The sequence below is a fragment of the Lutjanus erythropterus genome, chromosome 4 (genome assembly GCF_056507025.1).
Source record: "Lutjanus erythropterus isolate fLutEry1 chromosome 4, fLutEry1.hap2, whole genome shotgun sequence".
In the NCBI taxonomy this organism is placed as follows: Eukaryota; Metazoa; Chordata; class Actinopteri; order Lutjaniformes; family Lutjanidae; genus Lutjanus; species Lutjanus erythropterus.
In genome coordinates, this window is record NC_139320.1 from 42,806,353 (window position 1) to 42,827,602 (window position 21,250).

The following is a 21,250-nucleotide window of genomic DNA, read 5'->3' on the forward strand; positions in this document are numbered from 1 at the left end:
CACACACACATATCTATAGTCTTCACTCGCATCTCACTGCTGCCGCTCTTCCCTCCTGTTGCCACAGCAACGCAGCGCTCGTCTCCATGTGTCATTGACAGCACATGCTCCTTTAAAAAAAAAAAAAAACCTATCCAACAGGAGGGAGCGAGAACACACTCGCACATACCGTCACCTACTGTATGGAGACGCAAATCAAAACACAGATCGTCCAAGATGAGCCCTCGCTGGCATCAGCAGAAAGATGATGGGGAGTATTAATAGTGACATTTAACACAAAAAAAAATCATGATGGGTCCCAAAACATGGAGAAACACCAAACTGAAATAAGAGACAAATTATAAGCAAAGACATCTCTTTATTCTCTGTTTTTAAAGTTATTAACACATGGAGCTTGTTTACTCTCTCTGATGCAGTTGTGTTTCATGAAGCCCAAACCACAAAATTAGCACACAAACAAACCTTACATCTACTACCTCTTAGTTCTCTACTATAAAGCTGCAACAATTCATCAATTATTAATCTATTGTTAATTGACTATTAAATTAATTACCTACTATTTTGATAATGGCTGGCAGTGGCAGCTGGTATGTGATAAAACTTACTGTCCCACTTTGACTCTGGCGCCCAATAGCATAGATGCTAATGTTGACTTTTCCTGTTGTAGTATCTTAGCCTATTAACTCGCTAGTGTTAGCTAACACTTATTTGACCGGTGAGGAATTTTACCCTGCAATACCGCAAGTGTCCACGGGGAAAATATGGTGGCAAGGCTGAGTGGCAAAGCCCTGTCTAGTTCATACATCTATGGTTAGCTAACACTAGCTGACTGTAGTGTTAGTGAACAACATTTGACGTTAGCTAACACTAGCTGACTGTAGTGTTAGCTAACTATATTTGACGTTAGCTAACACTAGCTGACGGTAGTGTTAGTGAACAACATTTGACGTTAGCTAACACTAGCTGACTGTAGTGTTAGTGAACAACATTTGACGTTAGCTAACACTAGCTGACGGTAGTGTTAGCTAACTATATTTGACGTTAGCTAACACTAGCTGACGGTAGTGTTAGCTAACAATATTTGACGTTAGCTAACACTAGCTGACGGTAGTGTTAGCTAACAATATTTGACAGTAGTGTTGGTTAACAGTAGGTAATGGTGATGTTAGCTAACTTGTTTAATCTGCTTTGTTGCTGATTTTACATGATGGATGTCTCCTATTTTAGCCCCCTCTTGTCCTTTTAACACCAGTAATCGATGATTGATAAATAATTTTGAGTCATGTTTTAATAAAAAAATCTCTAATTCTAAAGATTTCTTTACTCCTCTATGACAGTAAACCGATTATCTTTGGGTTGTGGACAAAACAAGATGCAAGAACGTCATCTAGGTTTTGGGCAACATTTTTCAGATTTTTGTTACATGTTATGGGCCAATAAATAAATAAATTAAAAAAAAAAAGTAACAGATTAATCTGCCCTACATGTCCACTCAGTATCTGATTATTTTAAGCATAAGCTATAAGATCAGGCACAAACACAGTCTGCACAGACAGAAAAAAATGATGATGGATCCCAAAACAAAAAAAATAAATAAAATAAATAAAATAAATCCTATCAACGTACAAACTCTAAGCAAATACAACTCTTTATTCTCTGCTTTATAACATAGTTAAGACAGATCGTAAGCCTGTTTCCTCTGCATGATGCAGTTGTGTTTAAAGGAGCCAAACAACTAAATTAGCACAGAAACACCTCTATGTTCACTCAGTATGTGAAGAAGATCAGACACACACACACACACACACACACAGGTAGATAACATTATAAACTGAATTATACCTCACAGTTGCGTCCGGTGAAGCCCTGGCTGCACGTACAGGTGTACTCCCAGGTGTCCTCCGGCCTGCCGGCGGACGGCAGGGCCAGGCAGAACCCCCCGTTGAGGCAGGGCCGGCCTTCGCAGGGGTCCGGACGAGGGGTGGCCTGGGTCGGGGTGGGCTCAGCCGGGGCCGGGGTGTCCGGAGCCAGCTGGAAGGGAGGCGAGGAGACGGCGGCCCCGATGCTGCTGCCTCTGCTGCTGCTGAGGAGCAGGAGGAGGAGAAGCAGGGGGGGCGTGAAGCAGCTCCGCACGAGCTGTGCGGGACGGCAGCGGGGAAGTGCCGGCACACGGCACACACTCATCCTCATCCTGATCCTCTTACTCTGCTGTCTTTTTCCTCTCTTTTCTTCTGTTGTGCGTCTTTCTCCTCTTGTCCTCAGAGCTGGAGCTGCTGCTGTTCGTGCTGGCTGGGCTCAGCAGCGCTGAGAGGTGTGTGTGTGAGTGAGAGAGAGTGAGAGAGAGAGAGAGAGAGAGTGTGTGTGTGTGTGTGTGTGAGGAGGATGTGAAGCCTCAGCTGTGCGCAGGCAGACTGGCTGCTGGTGAGGAGGCTGATGGAGAGAAGGTAAAGGAGGAGGAGGAGGAGGGATCTGGGCTCTTTTTTGTCTCCGAGTCACTATGACGATAATAGCTGACGACACACACACACACACCCCTACACACCACCACCAGCTTCATACACACTCCCTCTCCCTCTTGTCTCATATACACACTGTGCAGAGGAGCAGGAGGAGCTGTGCACCCTCCTCATTTAGAGTCTCATCATCCACAACCTCTCCTTGAAGCCGGGCTTTCAAGGAGGGAGGGAGGAGGCTGGAGTCAGGGAAGACAGAGGAGGAGGAGGAGGAGGAGGAGGAGGAGGAGGTGTTTGTGGAGAAAATCCTCATCAGCTTTGCCATAAGATTAGCTGCTTTCCAGTGATAACAGGCGATGTTACCAAGAGGGAGATGATGATGCACGTGCAGAGTCAGAAAACAGCAGACTCATCCTGATGGAGGGAGTGAAAATAAAAAGCCCAAAATTATTCATGAAACAGCATCAAGAAGGTCAAGAGATCATCTTTGTGAATTAAAGCTAAAGCAGGAAATAGCTGGTTTTTTAAGGGCATCGATCTATACTGTCATTTGTATCGTACATGATTGATGATGCACCTCCACAACATCATCATGATCAATTCTCTCCTCAAAAACCTGTTGGATGCAGTCTGAGATGTCTTCTGCCCTCTGGTGGATTATCAGGACACTGCAGGCAGCAGCTGGCCTGTGAGTGCAAAATCCAACATGGCTGCCTTCACGCAGTAACTTGGACACTAAAGTTACTGTACGAACACCGGTTTTACTTACTAATATTTCAATATGAGTATTTGCTGTATTGAAATAATTACTTAAAGCTCGCCATTGGTCGCTTGGTTTCAGTCATCACATCACATCCACCATCTATGTTTTCAAAACCCCCAGGAAACAAGAACAACCTCTGAGCTGCAACACACACGCTGAAGATAACAAATTAGCACCCGGAACGCTAAAAGTGCAAACATAAACAAGCTTGCAGCAGGTGTTAACTTTTCTTTTGGAGTGACATAATCATTTTAATGCCAGATTTCAAGTGTTCCACGAAAACATGTTCCTTCCTTACACTACTTTGCAGCAGCACCGTCGCTGCATCCTGGGCTTAGCTCCACCCGAGACGTTTGTGATTGGTTTAGAGGAATGCAAACAAGACAGAGCGTGTTTTTTCCCCTTATGGCAGAATGTGAGAGAAGTCTGGCTATGTGAGATTAGTGAATCCCTCAGTCATTATTCTATTGAATTTCTTGATGCAATCTGCATTATACCTTTTCACACAATTGATTTTCACAAAAAAAATATTCCATGGCTATTATAATCTTTATGTTATATTGACAAATTCAAATTCTGATGACCAAGCTGGCAAAATAAAAAGGTTCCCGTTTGACAGAATCAGTCTAATTGAAATGTTCCAAATTCTCCAAAATCATGAACAATATTTGTTGCTTATTGTGATCAATGATTTAGATTTTTGTTTTGTTTTGTCCAATTTAGATGAAAAAAATTGAATTTTCCGGCCGTTATTTAATAGGTCAGACCTTACAGAGCTAAGGGAAGACATGTTTTCAGTTGTTAGTTAGAAAAAGGGGGCAAAAATACTGTTTTGCATGTAACTTTTCCCCTTCCTCAATCAATAACAGCCAGGATTAGTTTGTTCTGTGTTGCACATTTATAAGAGATGTTTGCACGCTGCACAAAAACCTGAATTCTACTTTCGGGTGGATTGTCCCTCGACTACACCAAGTCCTTCATCTGATGCAGTGCTTCCTTGTTAGAGATCCTGCAGTGGGCGGTCGACTCAATAATCTATTACAGATCAGAGGTTTTTCAAGGACACTGAAGTTTAACAGGGGCAGTGCACCGATTTTACACTAAATTTAGTAGTCACTAGAATTAGTTTGAGGAAATTGCTCAAGGGAGTTTGGGTATTTACAACGCAAGAGGGTCTAACACAAGATGCTATAGAGGTGCATCATGAGAGGCAATGAATAAGATCCAGCATCTGATCTAAAACTGTTTTCTTACTGTGTTTATGAGGTGCGCTCCATATTCAAGGAACACACACTGATCATCCACAACATTAAAACCACAGACAGGTAAAGCGAATAACACTGATAATCTCGTTACAGTGGCACCTGTCGGGGGGGGGGGGATACGGGCAGCGAGCGAACAGTCAGTTCTTCAAGTTGATGTGTTGGAAGCAGGAAAAATGAGCAAGCGAAAGGATCTAAGCGACTTTGACAAGGGCCAAATTGTGATCACTTGATGTCTGAGTGAGAGCGGCTTCAAAACAGGGAGCAGGTCTCGTGGGGTGTCTCCTGTGTGCAGCGGTTAGCAGCTACTAAAAGAGAACCAGTTACAGGTTCGTGGATGACCAAGTCCGGTCTTCTGGTTTGAACCCATAGAAGAGCTACTGTTGCTGAAAAGGTTAATGATAGAAAGGTGTCAGAACACACAGTGCACCTTGCTGAATAAGGGGGCTACAGACCGCTCAGAGAGCCCACGCTGACCCGTTCACTGCTCAACGTTCCTCCAACGGGCACGTGAGTATCAGATCTGAACCATGGAGCGATGGACGAAGGTGGCCTGGTGTTGACGAGGTGTTGATTTGGCCTTTAATTCCCCAGACCTCCATCACATCGAGCGTCTGTGAGATGATGAAAGGATCTGCCGCTAATGTGTGGGTGCCAGACACCACAGGACACCTTCAGGGCAGGGCCGTATCCAGAGGAGAGGGAATGGGAGGGCAAGTTCCACCCCATTATTTTCCAGTATGACTGGTCCATCTGTCCAGAGCCTTAGTTTGAACCAACCATTTAATGAGTATGTTTAAAAGTGAATTGGTTTCTTTTGTATGTAGACTATAAGAAATTGTAATATTAGTAAGCAAAGTAAATATGAGAAATGGTAAATAATGTGCACATGCACATAATGTCAGAGCTGTTTTGGTGGCATGATGGGTACTTACAGAATATTAGGCAGGTGGTTTTAATGTTGTGGCTGATTGGTGTGTATCGCCTGTAAGCAAGTTATATAATGTTACTGCCATGTCTTTCTTTTTGGCCTAAAATGTGATTTATTCTGCCCTAATCTGACATTAGTGTCGAAATAAATTTCTATCCAAAAGAAAAATTAAGTTTTTTCCTCCAGTTCACAGATAAAAGAAAAACTGACACAACTTAGAAAGATGATTCTGGTAAAGTCTTTTCTTTTTCACCTGGTCTTAAGTCATAAACACAGAAGAGAAAACAATTTAGATCAGACTTTGAAAATGGATCATCAGATTCTTGTTCTCACTTGCCTCTCAGGACTTCTGTAGGTGTCCACATGCGCATTAAAGGGGCACAGGATTTAAAACTACACCTTCATGTTTTGTTACTTTTACTTTTTCTGTCACAGACATCCCAACAGACCACCAGTTTTTGCTTTTCTGTTTCACTCCTGTTACCGGCCATGAGGGCATTAAAGGTCCAGCCTTTTGCGTGTTTTATGGCCACTGCAGTTCTCCTTTCGAAGGGGAGGATGAGACTAAGTGTAACTGGTCCTTTAACACAACATATCTCCTGCTAATATGAGGCTTTGGCAGTCTGCTGTAAACAAATCAAGTGTGTATGTTTTAGTATAAAATTCCCTTTTTATGTTTCTGTCCTCCCACGGCAGCTCAGCAAAGAAACACTGGAGAAACACAAAGAGAGGATTTTGTACTGAAAAGAGCTCAGACTGCTGAAGCCTCACATCAACTCCAGATAAACTCTACAAAGTATTTTTGTTCAAAATCCAGGACTGTGTGGATTTTGTCCTGCATGTCTTACAGTGGAAGCACATTAGGAAAGGAGGTGTGGTGACTGCAAGCACACACTGTTTTAAATGTACTGATATTTATTATCACATATAATGAAATAAGACTGAGGATGAAAAGTGAACACTAATAAAATAACTTTACTACTAACACAAAGTGCCTTACCTTGTAAGAAGTTTTATCCGTCCTTGACCTCGTCTTTCTCCATCATCATAATCTCAGAGATTTACAGCATCCATTTATTGAGTTTAAGTAGTTGCATGTTTCACAGAGGGCCGTTGTTTGGCTATGATCAATATAAAGCCCTGCTGATTGTTAATGAGATGTCGGCCCAACACTCTGGCCTCCACTCATTTCCATAATGAATCCTCCCACGGTGCAATGAATCTGTCACCTCACACACCACTGCAGTCAGCTTACTGAGCACATGTACACAGCAGACAGCACGCTCACACAGCCTGCTGCTGGTGGTGCTAACAGGCTAACAGCACCAAACACACTCAACTTACTTTGCCGAGGGGCCACTTTTCCAAAATGACAGGTCAGGGGTCAGTTAGTAAACAAACTAAAAACAAATTACATTATTTGTCAGACAAAATCAAGGCCTCACTTTCTTTCACAGTACTCTAATAAGCTGTAACACAACATGTTTTAAATGAAATTGGACACTATAAAACTCTTATTAGACTTTATTAGAAGGTAACTGGGGACACATAACAGAACTGTACTGTAAACTAAAGTGAAATCACACATCTGCTGCTTCCTCATTTAAAAACAATGCGTGAACCAAATCTAGTTAGTAAAGGCCAGAGTTATAGAGGTAAAGGAATATTTTCTTGACGGTTAACTGTATGGGACCAGTCAACAAAGGTGTGTCTCATGTAGCAGATATGTAGTTTCACTTTAGTTTACGGTACAGTTCTGCTGTAATGTGTCTAAAATGGCCCTCTGGGAAAGTCTAATAAGGATCTAACTGTGGGAAATAATATACTTTTGTTTACAGTTAAGTTTTGTAATGTGTCCCTGATAACCCTCTAATAACTTCTAGTTTTTTCAGTTAAAGTACCCACTGTAAAATAAAGTGCAACCAAATTCAATTAACATTAAAAAGGACCATAACTCATCTTTCTTTGAATTTCTTGATGTAAGGCTTGACAGATAAACGAGCTCCCTCATACAGTCACTGAGATGTTAGAATGATTCATAAACATGAACTGCTCCTACCAGGGCCACAATGAAGCACGAGTTTAAGCTCTTTTAGTACAAAAGACACATTTAAGTGATCAGAATGATCCTAATTTCTGTCCAACTTGCTCCTCGTCATCTAGCAGTCGTCTTCTCCTGCAGTTACTTAAGAGCTGCACTTTGCACAGCCTGTAAAGGATCACACAAAGATCAGCCTTCACTCTGTCACTAAAGCACCTAATTAATCCATCGTACAACACTGACATGTAGGTCCCTCCTTCCTGGGAAAAACAGTGAGAGTCCATTTATTTTCATTTTAAGTTAGAAAACCCAACACCCAGTCAGGGGCCAGATTTCACCAGCAAGTTGTGTATCACTGATGTAAACCTCAGAAGAGAATGAAAAATGCTCGGTTGTGCATCATAAAAAGAACTGGAGCAAAAAAAAAAAAAACAGTTAAAAGACCAAAAAAAGTTTTCACTTAATTTGATAAACACTATTCCAGAGAAAATGGGTCAATCGCTGTGTAGTTATTGTGATTTCAACACTTGCACACATTTTATGTAATGTTAAATCCAAGGCTTAGCTTCACTCTTGGTTAAAAGAGTTTTGGAACAGTATTAGTGTTGTTTACTCCTGCTGAGACCTAAATAGCAACATACCAGGTGCGTCAAACAAATCACCTTTGTCGCCATCTCCATGGTAACTCATCTAAACCTGTCCAGCGTCAAGATTTTCCCTGAAAAATTAAATTTTAACTGATTACTAATAACAATGTTCCTTTTCCAAAGTCAAATCAAGCACTTTTCAATCTGCCTTTGAGCTTTTCCAGCACCTCGCAGCTGTGGTAAAATCAAATATTTATATACATATACAGTCAAGATGATTATTGTATTGACTTCATCACATTAAATCAGATGTTATTTAGCTATAAACAACCAAAATTATGTTCAGTGACAGTATTTTACAGAAGGGTGACAAATTAAAGGAAGATACAACAAAGTTTCATGTTTCAAAATGTGTCACATGACTGTAAGTCAACCTGTCATCCTTATAACCCGACTGAGCCAATATAAATCAATCACTTTACAAATAACTTCAATTTCAATTAAATCTTTACTATCACTAATGATGGCCCTTAAAGTAATGTGAGCCCAACTGAAAAGTCTCTACAACAGATTATCCTTTACATGGCTCAAAAGTAAAGCTGCAATGACTCATCGTCTACTCCAATAATAAATTGCCTACTATTTTGATAATTAGTCTTTATTATTTTTTTTAAATTAAAAAGTCTCCAAATTCTGATTTCAGCCTCTCAGATGTTTTCTGGTTTCTTCAGTCCTCTGACAATAAACAGTATATTTGGGCTGTGGTCTCCTTGGGTTTTGAGAAGAGCAATCAACATTTTTCACCATTTTCTGACATTTTATGTCTTAAAAAATTATTTGATTAATTGTGAAAATAATTAACAGATTCATTGATAATGGATGTACTCGTTAGTTGCACAGACACTCCCATGGTGAGAAGTCGCTCACTACAATTTCAAGCATTTTCAAGCACTTTATGAAAAATCCCAGCACTTTTCAAACAACCCCATGAAAATGCTGTATGTGTCCAAAGATTTCCAGCATCAGTAGAGACTCTGTAATAACCGACTTAAGGAGGAGCCACTGAAACATGTTGAACATGAGTTTAAAATGACCAGCCTGCTGTACAGGACTCTCGGGAGCAACACAGCAAAGGGATGGAGGGATGGATAAATAAAACTAAGAGAGATGAGTCAAACAGTTACTTTATTTATGTTCAGGTAAAAACATGAACCTGATGCAGTAAATTATTGCAGATCTTAGAAACCAGCACATGAACGATTGGGCCAGGAGAACATACAGTGGCGCCCTCCCCTGGCCACAGACTGCAGGTGCACACCACGGTTTGTTCCAAGCCAGCAGTGCAAAGAAAAAAATAATAATAATCAACTACAGCAAGAAATAAAGACAATATAGAAAATTAAAAAAAAAAAAAGGTAAAGCAGACATTCCCACCTCAAACAGGGTGTGAAACTGCATATAAACTTTATTCCATAAATGAACTTGAAATGCTATCTGGCCATGAAAAACGATAAAATGCGACCAGCCAAAACTTTGTGCCCGGCTACATTATGTGTTGAGGGTTGCTCAGAGCTTGGTCTACCAAGATAACCCTACACATCAGGTAGGGCCCAACAGAAAGACACTAAACTCTATCAAAATAAGAGCAAAACAAATTTACCTGATCAACACATTGGTTACAACTCTTCATTTGAGCTGAAGCTCTCTATTATAATAAAGGAGGCCAGAACACAATCTCAACTTGGGTAGAAAGAGGAAAAAAAAAAGATAATATGCGCTCATCACTACCCGCATTCAACCAACTGCAACTCTCGTTTCCACAACTTGAAGCAAAGACACACACGGGGGGGAAAGCCGAACCAAAATGCAACACACAAACTGGGGCCAATATAATACAGAACAGAATGCGAACAGACGAACTGAGGGGAAGAGACATGAGAACAAAGAGCTATTCTATCAAATGTGTAGAATGAGCAAAGTCTGCAAATTTGTCTGTACAAATGATCTTTGGAGCTAAAGTAAACCTAGCTTGCTCGATGGACAACCCCACCCCCCCACCCCCAGACCCTCCCCTCCCCGTCCTCCCCGACACCCAGTGACGTTTGTCCACCACTCCGGAGAGGAGACATCCCTTTTTTTTAAATATCACATAGCAATGCAATTTAAAATGTCACCCAGATGTTTTCATCTTTTTTTTTTAACATTACTCAACTACTGATATAAGTTTGACTCTCTCTTTTTTTATATTTTAAGTTCTGTGAGTCATGGAACACGTTTCCATTTTTTTATTTTTTAAGATTTTTTTTTGAGAGACAGGGGCAGCAAATATATATTTAAAGTCTTAATTTTTCTGCAAGCTGCTTTCTCTAACAAGAAGGCTGTACACGTTAGCCTTAATGTATGTGATTACAAAAAAACTAAGAAGGAAGTCATGATTTCATCAGTCGCTGTAGAAGGCATTTTGAATGTGAGATGTGGGAGAGATCAGGAAAGATGGAAGGACTGCTGGCCCTCGCGAGCCGCAATCAACAGTTTCTCTCGCATGGTCTCTATGCTGGAGTAGTCAGGCAGCTTCAGGTAGTTGACACAGGTCATGACTGAGGGGAGGAAGTCGTCCGGGTTCTCCGTCGACTCGAACGTTTTCCTCACGATCGTCAGAGGGGGATTCAGGCTCCGGAAACCTGAGGCAAGAGAGGAATGCCAGATGTCAAGCACAGATACAGTACGGACAGGGCTTCACATTTTATACATTCATATAAGCTCAAAATATAGCTCTGTTTGGCTAAAGGTTATCTTATGTCAGGGATCTCCTTACATGTTAAGATACTGGGGCTGGTGGCACAAAACACCTGAAGTCAAGACTGCCCTTAAAAATCAGAGTTAAGTTTTCCTTAAAATAAAACCAGTAAATAAAAACGGGGGGCAGGCTCCCCTGGGGAAAGTGGAAAGTTTGGCGATTCTATTCTGCTAACCTTTTTCAGTTTTTCGGCTTCTGAAAGGGGGGCATGCCAGAAAAAGTTTGGGACCCACTGCACTATATGACCTACATAAGTTAACAAGCCCATCTGTTAGAACACCGACTGTTTCTAGACAGTTGTTCTTAATGTCTGCCAACAGGTCAAATTCTCCATGAAATCAGCTGAAAGGAGCCTGTGTATGTTAGTCATCGGCTAACAGGCTTAGCAATGTGTCCGATTGTTTGAAAAATTGCTCGCCACGGCTCTATTTTAGTGGTGATCTGCACACATGCTTGATCTCCAGCCTATTGTATCTGGTCAAAATTGAGGTAGACATTCTTGGAAGTTGCTGTTTCTCCTCATCAAAGCAGTTCAACAAGGGTGAGAGACTAATTCACTAGCTTGAGAAGTGGCATGTTTTAAATGATCCACAGCAGCCTCTTCACAGGGCTATCCTAAAAAAAAAAAAAATAATCAGGAAGCTGTTGGGTTTTACAAGTGAGTAAACTGTCCCCCAATTATGTAGAAGAAAGACTGACTTAAGTTATTTATTCATAAGCAAAATAATTTTCTTAAGACATCAACTTTCTCATCTGCAGAGGGAGAGATCACAATCGGTGCTGCTGCAACATCACTCGTAGCATATCTGGACAATTTTTCAGTTACTTCAAAGAAGCTCCAAGTTAACTTTAAATTATTCTTGATAGTTTTCTTGGATTTATTCCTGTATTTAGCAAAAGTTGTTGTAATTTTTTGGACTGCTTGGATGCAGCTGTGAAAGTAAACAGTCGCCATGGAAAATACAGAATTTTACTGCTGTAAAATTTTTTCCTAACTAAGGAAACCTTTTAAGGGATTCTGTGCAAAACCCTTAAGGAAGTGGCTCAGTGAAGAAGAAATGTCTACTGCCAATGATAAAATTCAGCCACTAGAGGTCGTGCTCCACTGCCCCCTCACATTGTATTCACGTAGTTGCCAGGTTGCTGTTGTGGTTGCCCAGGAACCAAATGCAACACAGAGAGATAAACAAAACATTAATTTTGGACCAGTTATTTTTTTTTAAATGATTAAGTCATTTAAAAATTTAAATTCCGCACCATTCTCAAAGTTCTTTGTCTTTCTTTAAAATTATCAATCAAACCATTAAGGAGAAAACTTGTGGTGTTTTGTGCAACTGGCCCCTGCTGTTCAGTTAATCTTACCTGATGCATGACTTGATACCTAATGATACTTGATGCATTTGATGAGTTTGTGTTTGTGTGCGTGAGATGACTCACCTCCGACAGGCAGTCTGGGGCTCCCTGTGACAAACTGCAGGAAGAGTCTCTGCTGTTCGGCATCGAAGCTGCTCAACACCTCAAACAGGAACCGTACGGCACGACTGCAAAAACATGGGATAAAAGGCAAATGAAGCATATGTCTTATACATACAGTGTATTATGTGGGTAGTAAGAGAACACAGCCTGGACCTATGGTAACCTGCACTACTAAATTAAAATTAAATTTTGATGGTTAGATGACAAGTAAACTTTTGGCCAAATCTCAGCAACTGAGGCCCGTGTGACTTAGTTGGTAACTGGATGCAGCTCTTTCATGTTTGCGATATTTCAAGAGTATCACAGGTTTGATGGTCTTCACCTGTCATGTGTGTAGCCGTGGTCCGGTCGACAGCACTCCATCAGCGTCTTGACATCCCACGTCTCAGATTTACTGCCACACAGCAACTGGTCAAGCTGCAGCAGGAGAGGAGGAACAATGAATAAAGGACATTAATAATACTGCTCCTTTATGTTGGACTAATACACATGCACAAAGACAATTACAAAACAAGGATCCAAAATCTACTGTGGTAAGAGATGTAACACTGTAAACAATGCCTCATTTCCCAGCTACAACATTGTGGTTAAATATGACTGACCAACCAACAATTCTAGAGAATTTAGAAAGACTGTTAATGTTTCTACTGACTGCATCATACTGCTAATTGCCATGTCTGACTGAGAAGAATGAAAAACAAAATGTGCTTACCTCCTCTGGATAGAAATACTGCAGGTGATGCAAGGGGAAGACTGACTCAAACCCTTCCCTAAATGACTCGAATTGTCTGGACACTCCTTCATTTAGAGTCCAGTACACCACCAACTGGAGGGAGAGACGAGAAGAGTGGCAAAGGCCAAAGATTAAAATTAAACATAAGAGAATGGATTTCAAAGCAGACATTAAATGTGAGGGTTAGTTAAGAGTTGCAAGAAAAACAGTATCCCATACCCTGAGGTACTCCTCCAGGTTGTAGATTGTGACTGGGACGTCTTTGCCGCCCTTTTTCAGCTCAATGTTGGGGAATCCAGGAAGGGTGAAGTCCAAACCCAGGTCCTCCACTGAGCAGCCGTTCATGTTCAGGCTCTCCAGCGCCTGCTGCAGGGTCTCCCTCGTCTGTCGCAAGCAAACACAGAAAAAGAAATTTGTCTTCAAATAGTAAAAATGCATACAGGTTATCAAAGTTGAGTGTCCTCAAGAATACTGTAAGCTACATTTAGAGTATTTTGACCAGTTTAATTTGCTGCCAGACAGCCTTTTCCGATGAGAAATTGAAGCAGCTATCTGTGCTCCCTTCAAAGCCACAAAGACTCATCTAATAAAAACTTTTACCTTGCAGAACGCGAGAGTTGCTCATCTAAAGCTGCCTCGATCAATTACTTTTTTTGTGTTACTGTGTGATTTTGGTGTTTTAACATTTTTGACCACATCCTTTTGTTCACATCTGAACTAATGTTATTTGCTGCAGATGGAGGCAGTGATAGTCCAGCAACTCCTATGTTCTGCTGGGAAAAATTGCTGTTTTTGTCAAAGGAGTCTGAAGCGACATAACGGCTCAAGTTCCTCCTTGTTGAGTTGGCTCAGACTTGAAATGGCACATTAAGCAGGAGCAGAGAGATTATATCGCACCCATTTTGAGTGACAACTGAGGTGAATTTTTTTGATTTATTCACAAAAATGTGATGTTTTGTAATAAATGTCCTTACACATGCATGATCAAGCTCAAACCGAATATAACAGAAGTGAACAAAAGCTTAAATGACAATATTTCAAATTTGAATCAAAATTAATTTCAAATACTTTTCAGATGCTTACTAATATGTATATAAAACCCTAAATTACACAGTTAGAAACTTACTGTGTAATTGGGTTTACAATGGTTTTATCAAAGAGACAGATGGAGGGACTGTGAAGGAGTTTTTTTTTTTTTTTGCATATTAACGTTTTAGGGGCAGGTATTCGGCAGCAAATAAGCAGAATTTCATGACCAGATTGAGTTTTCTGATGTTTTCAGACACTTTTATGACATCCAGTAAGAACCCCAGGACCACAGTTCTCCCTGCTGTGTTTTACCTGTGATCGGTCCTGTTCCAGCCTCTTCTTCTGGCGGATAATATCCTCCAAGTGCTGGATGGACTTGGCCACGCCGGGATCGATGTTCACCAGGTCATGGGAGCTTATTGACAGTTCTTGCCGTAGCATCCACTTATAAAATGGCAGCCCCAGGGGCAGATCCAGCTGAGGAAAAAGGCAGGAGGAAATTGTCAGTTAAAATGAAACGGTACGTGATGCTTAAAAAAAAGCTGCAACACGTCGTGCAGACACCTTGATTATACCTGAGAGCCCTTTCAACAGCATGTCTAAATAAGAGTCATTTACCAGAGGCAGAAGAGGAGACCCTAAATGTCTTATGTTCTGTTGGAAACATGACTCTATTAACAAAGATAGAACAGAAAATTGAAGTTGTTACCAGTCTGAAGTCCATAATGGCTTTGGCCATTAGCTTTCCTAAGAAACGGAACTTCATTTTGATTTTGGCTATGTGTGCTGGTTTGGTCGTCCTGCCGAAGGGAACAGCAAACAGTCCTCTGGTGTTGAACATGTATTTAGTTCCCTCTTGGCTTCCTGCTTGGACAGAGACACAATATGATCAGAGTATGTCTGCTAAAAGTGCTACATATACCATCATAAATGCATGTACATCTCCATTCACTGCAATAACACCTCAAGTGCAAATTCTAATTATGGACAAAGCAATGAAGACAAGTGGTCGACCGACTACTGGCCTGGCCGATTATCAGATCTGATAATAATAATAATTTCTACAATGATGGGTATCAGTGTTTTATCCAGTTGCTGATAATTTATTTTTTTTAAAAAAGGGCCATGTGTTTGCTCTGTAGCAGCCGCCTCTCTCTGTCTGTAGTCACCATTCTGTGGTCTCACTCAAATGTCCTGCCCACAACACTATCTAATGTTTTTTTTTTATTTAATTTACTTAATAACTTGAGGAAGCTATTTTGTTTTATTTTTCCATCAACTTAAAGAGACGCACTTTTGTTCTACGATAATGTTGAAAAATTGCATTTTAATTAAATGTAGGCTTAAAGGCATTTTAATGACACAACTCAACAATGCTGGAGTTTGTGTTATTCAAGATTTTGACACCACCGTTTTTATTTTTGCTGCTTATCAACATCAGTTGTGATTATCAGTTATCCATTTCCTTGATTACTAATAACCATCATTGCGCCCAGGGCTCAAAATGAACCTTTTTCCTCAGTACCCCGCAACTGTCACAAATTCTACTCTCAGTTGAGCCAGACTTAACTAACTATTGTCCCACATAGACACTCTTTTTTCCATTCTTCATAATAAATGTAGTTTAATAACTTGTTTTTCAGTAACTTTTATCACGTCATTGACTCACTTTGGTCCGCCATGAAAGTTGGTCTCTCCACTTAAAGAATTACACCCTACATGTAGGTGTTTGGCCACAATCACTTTTCATTATTCTTGCTGTTGTTGGTTGAGTTACTGTTTGTTTATTTCTAATTGATCATAAAACTCGCTTCATTTTAAACACCATGACAGCATGTTAATGTGTGTGATGCAGTGTAGAATCCGTGCTAGTGCCACTTCCAATTTTTTGATTTTGAACTTTTAACAATTGAAATTATGGAGGCTACATTTGTTTCTTTACTGTCCCACAAACAGCATGTTTGTATCTTGGTCATGGCCAAATGTGGTACCTTTAGGATTGGCCAGCGTGACCTCTTCGCCCCTCCACAGGCCCAGATCAGCCCGTTGTAGCTCCTGCGACACCAGAGCGTAGAACTCCAGAGTGGGGCCAAGCCCTGTGCCAACCTGAAGGAGGAAAACGATTAGAACTGCTTCTTAAAAAAACATTTTACGACACCACAGTGCAAGTCATGATTCAGGATATATATGAATATACACCACAGATACCTCATTCTCATACTGAATCTCCAACATTGCCCTGGAGCTACCGAGGTCCTGCATCACACTCTCAGCCTGTTTCAGCAGCTCATCGCGGTTTATCGTCCTCTGAAAACACAAGACAAGGGAGGAAAGAAATGAGTTTCAAGTCAGGCCAGAAAAACAGTTTGAATCTGAAGACAAAAAGTGTAAAAGTCAGAACACAATTCAAATTCCATTCTGATACAACAGAACCTGACAACAGATACAGGTACAACAGTTCAATATGACAACACATTGTACCTTTTTCCTGTCAAGACGTGGTGCAACTCTGCTGTCCTGAGAATCTGATTGGTTGATCTCAGGGTTTGTGTCCAGTAGGCGCTGCATGGCTCTGTCGCGATCAAAGGCTGTTACATAGAACAACATCTGCCGGGTGTCAAAGGGAAAGAAAAAAGGGCTGTAGAGAGAAAAAGAGAATAAGGTAAGTGACAATAAAGTCACATCAGTCCAACGTAGCAACAACAATATCAATGTTGTGGTCAAGCTGCACAATAAAGATGAAAGATCAGATCAGAGACCTTGGAAATACTTACCAGGTCTTTCCAAGCTCAATGAGCCAAGTAGGGATGTTTCCCGTCATGATGACCAGCGGGTCTTGTAGCTGACGGTTAGCTTTGGCTGTCAGCTTACTGTTTATGAACTCGCTGGTAGGGATGATTTCCTTACACACAGCATTCTGCAAAACAACCACAAATATTCATGTGACATTTCAAAAAACAAGCAAGTTTTTCACTTTTCACAGCTTTGGAAGCTGATTTAAGTATTAAATCATGTTAATTACTCAACTAACAAGTCTCCATCACCAATTCTTAAACAGAAATAAAAAGGCAACTTGGACAGAAAGAGACTGACTTGAAGTCTCTGCCATCCTCTTGTAATTCTTTAGGAACGAGACTTACATCATACAAGTAGAACCAGTATCTACTGATGGAGTGCAGGACCCTCAGCAGCAGGTTGACCTCTAAAGAGGGGTCATCAAAGGTTATGGTCTCTGGTGGCTCCGAAGTGAGGTATGTCTCTAAGGGATTGATGACACTGGGACACACACCATCTAGAAGTGATGAAAGCAACAGTAGTGATGAAGTTCACAGTACAGATTCAGACTTGCGTGAAAGAGACAATGAGAAGCTGTGTGTTCTATTCAACACTCATCTTTGAACACATGTACTGAAATACATAAAGGAAAGAAGCAGATGCATCACAATTGGCCTTTTTTAAAGGCCCTTATTTAAGATTCTCACCATGCCACAGCTCATCCTGCTTCTTGGCGTTGCGAGGTGAGGTTTTGGTGGGTGCAGTCTGGGCTCGGCCCCTCTTTCCCCCCACAGCGTCCTTGCTGCCATCCTCATCCTCTCTCACAGGCTTATACCTGTCAGGAGACAATAGTTAATCACTGAATGTTGATGTTTGCTGTTAAACCAGAAACTGCCTTGCTGCAAATTTTACCCTTTGTCACTAGACTCAGAAAACTCAAAAATCGTTTACAACTCCAAATAGTGGTGTGTAAAAGTGGGGGTGGAGCAACGTGTCTCAATATCAGACCTGATACTGATATTGGATCACATCAGCTCCATCTTTAATATGATCCATTAGCCTAAACTATCACAGAAATGCTTAAATAAACTTTGAACCACATGCCATAAAGAGAGATGTGCCACAGTAACACAGATGAGAAGCATGTGTCATGTGAACATGTGAGCTAGAATTTGAGCCCGACTTGTCAACGATGTCGTCATCATGTCAGAAGAAAAAAAGCAACACAGCCCAGTGCAATTTATGCGTTTATTTAAATTTCATTTTGAATGTCTGAATGATCCTGACCAATCAAAAATGCTGCTTAAAGTTCTATGAGTGAGAAAGTTTAAATAAAAAGGATCAACAGAATTGTTTAACAGTCAGGTTGTGGGCTATGTGTTCCTAACTTTATTTAGAAGAATATTTATTTCACAAATTGAGTTTTTTAGACACACATTTAGCAAAGTGCATCTACACAAATAAACAACCAAGCTATTAATTATGTAAGAGAGGGAAAAGATGGTATCTTTCAGAATGGAATTGGCATCAGCAGATTCTCAAGGTTGCAGTATCAGACATGTACATTTTAAAAACTTGGTAAATAAATCAGGATGGCTCACCCCCAATAGACTAAATGATGAGATAAATTTTAAAACTTTTACTGATCCTAGACATTTAAGAGCCACAAGACTTCTTCTGTAAGAAGAAAAAAACATCTGTGTCTGTAAAGAACCAATGAATGTTTTTCAAAAGAATTTTTACCATATTGTGTGCGTTTTGGTCCAGATGCCAGCTCGCCCGAGTGGGTTTGCCTCATCGTCTGTCGACTCCCTTTCCTCTTCTGCCTGAAGACTGTACTGCCGCACAGCCTGGTATACTGTCATGTTGTATGGTAGCAGGTGGTCACCAATGTAGAACTGTAGTCTGTGACGCACACTACCAGAATTCAGGAACTGCGCCGCCTGGATAACAAATTACACAATGGTGTTATATATATGGTTCATTAATACTATAGCTTTCTATCATTTCTTTCTACAGTAGAATCAACCATAACTACTTTATTTCCTTTTGAAAGACAATAGTTCCTACATGAAACTGCTGGATCATGGTTTCTGGAAAGAGACACTGCTGTTGAATTTTTCAAAGGTATTTTTTAGTGCTTGAACACCACAAGCAGTGTGCAATTTAGTCCCCTTATATTGAAGAGAAGGCAGACATCTCTATTGCTGATATCTCAAAAACCTATGCAGCTCAAACCAAAATGATCTAGACGGATAAATAGCACTACAAACCAGAGGAAAAATATGTATGTTGAATTTTTGGGTGGACTGTCCCTTTAAGTTTGAACGGATTAAAAAAAATGAGCCTTGCATTAACAATATTACATACCAGTGATTCATCAATTTCATCATCTGAACCGTCGTCATCACTGTCTTCATCCTCTTCTCTGATTCTGCCGTACCCTGTACAAATTTCAAGTTATTAACTCAACTGAAAAAAAAAAGCCACACTGAATAGCCCACTATAGGAGCAGTGAAAGGGACAACTTTTGGCATTTGAACAATGTGCAGGAAAAACAGGGGCCTTAGGAGAACTCAAATAGCTGGAAGGGGATCACGTCTCCAAATCTAATTGAACAGTCACTCACCTCTGACAACGAGATATCTCTCAATGGCCTGCACCAGAGCCAGGGGGTCTATTTTCACAGGGCCGCCTTTCCACTGTTTAACATTAGTGCAATCTGGGTGTCTCTGCAGCTGACACTTGAGCTGATGTGTGTTGAAGAACTTCAGTGCTTGAGAGCCCCTGGAGAGAGAAATTAAACACAGTTTTAAAATTGTATGCCAAGCACTGTAAATGTGTTAAAATATTAAGTCAATTTGATTATAAACAACAAATAATGATAAAGCCACAGACCTGCTGCCATTGCCATTGCCACTGGGGAAATCATGCACTTTGACAGGGAACTGCTCCATTTGGCTCAGGCAGCTGTTCATTTTGTGCACCAGTGCCAGGTACGGCCCATTCTCTGATGGGTCCAGACGACCTAGAGGCTCCATTCCAGGAACCTGAAAACCAATCAGGAGGAGAACAAACAAATTCATGTTAAATTTGGCCAAGGTCTTAAAATTCTTTGACAACATATGATAAAATAACAGCTTCTGGTCTCTCACCGGACAGCCAGCGAACACATGCAAGAACCTCTTGAGCCGCACGTCACGGCTGAGCAAGTCTCTGTCTGTGCTGGAGGTTAAGTAGACCAGGAGCTGCTTCACCAGCCCGCTGTGCTGGATCTCAAACGACGACACGTCAGATTCTGATACAATACTGGAGATCTCCACCAGGCACTCCAAACCACCATCCACCTGTGAAAACAAGGAATATAACAGATCATCAGAAAAATGCCTCAGTACTGGTAACATTATTGTATAATGTCTATCAGTTTTAACAATTTAATTTACATTTAAGTGCAGCCTCTACAACAGGGGTGTGTGTGTTTTACCTGCAGGCTAAGCTGCTCAGTGGCTGTGCAAAGTCTCTGGAGTACATTCAGTGCAGGGTTGCTGCCATCCACATTTTCAGAGTTGAAGTAGCGCTCCACAAACTTACTCGCCTGTTCTTTAATCCAGGCCTTTATTTTGTCTCTACAAAAGAATTTAAAAAAACATTCCACTGGTTACATAAAGTAGTCAACATATTTATACCACAGCCAGCGACCGATCATGTCACATGTCACAAGAGGAAAAAAGACAACTCATCGTACCTGTTATTTGAAATTGAGTCCTTGGGAGGTGCCCTTGCCAAGCCACTCACCCCTGCTGTGCGTGAGGGCTCTGAGTTGGCATTGTTGGTCTGAGCACCCAGCTTGCCCCATGTCTTGGGGTTAAGACTGGCCAAGAACGACGATTTGGGTGACTGAGTACTGGTGGGGCTCTTGGCTATAAAGAACCAGAATAGGAGGGTTATCCATAGGATATATCCAAAACCATGAAATGGCCACTTAAATGTGCTTTAAGGCATCATTGATAAATCCTGACACCAAGACAATGCTGAGTAATTCAATCTGACACAAGTTGCTCAATAGCAATAAAGAGAAACAAAAATGAACTAAATTAAAACGGTTTACTCATTGCTAATGCAGGTGTTAGTTGGCCAGTAAAATGGGACAATACATATCTACACAGTAGATCAGTGACACAAACATTTCTAAAACTGTGATATCAATAATTTTTGATGAAAGGTGGTCCTATACTGGCATATCTGGTTGTCTATGTGTCTAGTGGGGATATTTACACACAGAACACAAACAGAAACTTACCCTGATTGTCTACTTTGTCATCGTCTCTTGGGGGAGAGTACTTGGGCCTTCTGGGCCCTCTTTTAGGTAGCCGTTTCCTCTTCAGGACATCGCTTAACCGCCT

At 40.9% G+C, this 21,250-nt stretch overlaps 2 protein-coding genes across 8 annotated transcripts in view; both read right to left on the minus strand.

Moving 5' to 3' along the window:
* The window catches only part of dner (delta/notch-like EGF repeat containing), an 89,478-nt gene extending 87,146 nt beyond the window's left edge, over positions 1-2,332 (minus strand). The window contains exon 1 of the mRNA XM_084718057.1: positions 1,843-2,332. Coding sequence (XP_084574183.1) covers positions 1,843-2,190 — 348 coding nt within the window. The 5' untranslated portion in view covers positions 2,191-2,332. The remainder of the gene's footprint in view (positions 1-1,842) is intronic.
* A 6,873-nt stretch (positions 2,333-9,205) lies between these two features.
* Positions 9,206-21,250, minus strand: part of trip12 (thyroid hormone receptor interactor 12) — a 29,913-nt gene continuing 17,868 nt past the window's right edge. For all 7 annotated transcript variants that reach the window (XM_084718065.1, XM_084718058.1, XM_084718064.1 and 4 more), the window contains 21 exons: positions 21,148-21,248; positions 20,593-20,767; positions 20,332-20,473; positions 20,003-20,194; positions 19,746-19,897; positions 19,477-19,634; positions 19,218-19,291; positions 18,591-18,790; positions 17,555-17,682; positions 17,213-17,364; positions 16,847-16,989; positions 16,554-16,710; positions 16,281-16,379; positions 16,064-16,178; positions 14,782-14,936; positions 14,385-14,549; positions 13,263-13,427; positions 13,023-13,136; positions 12,633-12,727; positions 12,272-12,375; positions 9,206-10,718 (listed from right to left, as the gene is read on the minus strand). In XM_084718065.1, coding sequence (XP_084574191.1) covers positions 10,522-10,718; positions 12,272-12,375; positions 12,633-12,727; positions 13,023-13,136; positions 13,263-13,427; positions 14,385-14,549; positions 14,782-14,936; positions 16,064-16,178; positions 16,281-16,379; positions 16,554-16,710; positions 16,847-16,989; positions 17,213-17,364; positions 17,555-17,682; positions 18,591-18,790; positions 19,218-19,291; positions 19,477-19,634; positions 19,746-19,897; positions 20,003-20,194; positions 20,332-20,473; positions 20,593-20,767; positions 21,148-21,248 — 2,983 coding nt within the window. In that variant the 3' untranslated portion in view covers positions 9,206-10,521. The remainder of the gene's footprint in view (positions 10,719-12,271; positions 12,376-12,632; positions 12,728-13,022; positions 13,137-13,262; positions 13,428-14,384; positions 14,550-14,781; positions 14,937-16,063; positions 16,179-16,280; positions 16,380-16,553; positions 16,711-16,846; positions 16,990-17,212; positions 17,365-17,554; positions 17,683-18,590; positions 18,791-19,217; positions 19,292-19,476; positions 19,635-19,745; positions 19,898-20,002; positions 20,195-20,331; positions 20,474-20,592; positions 20,768-21,147; positions 21,249-21,250) is intronic.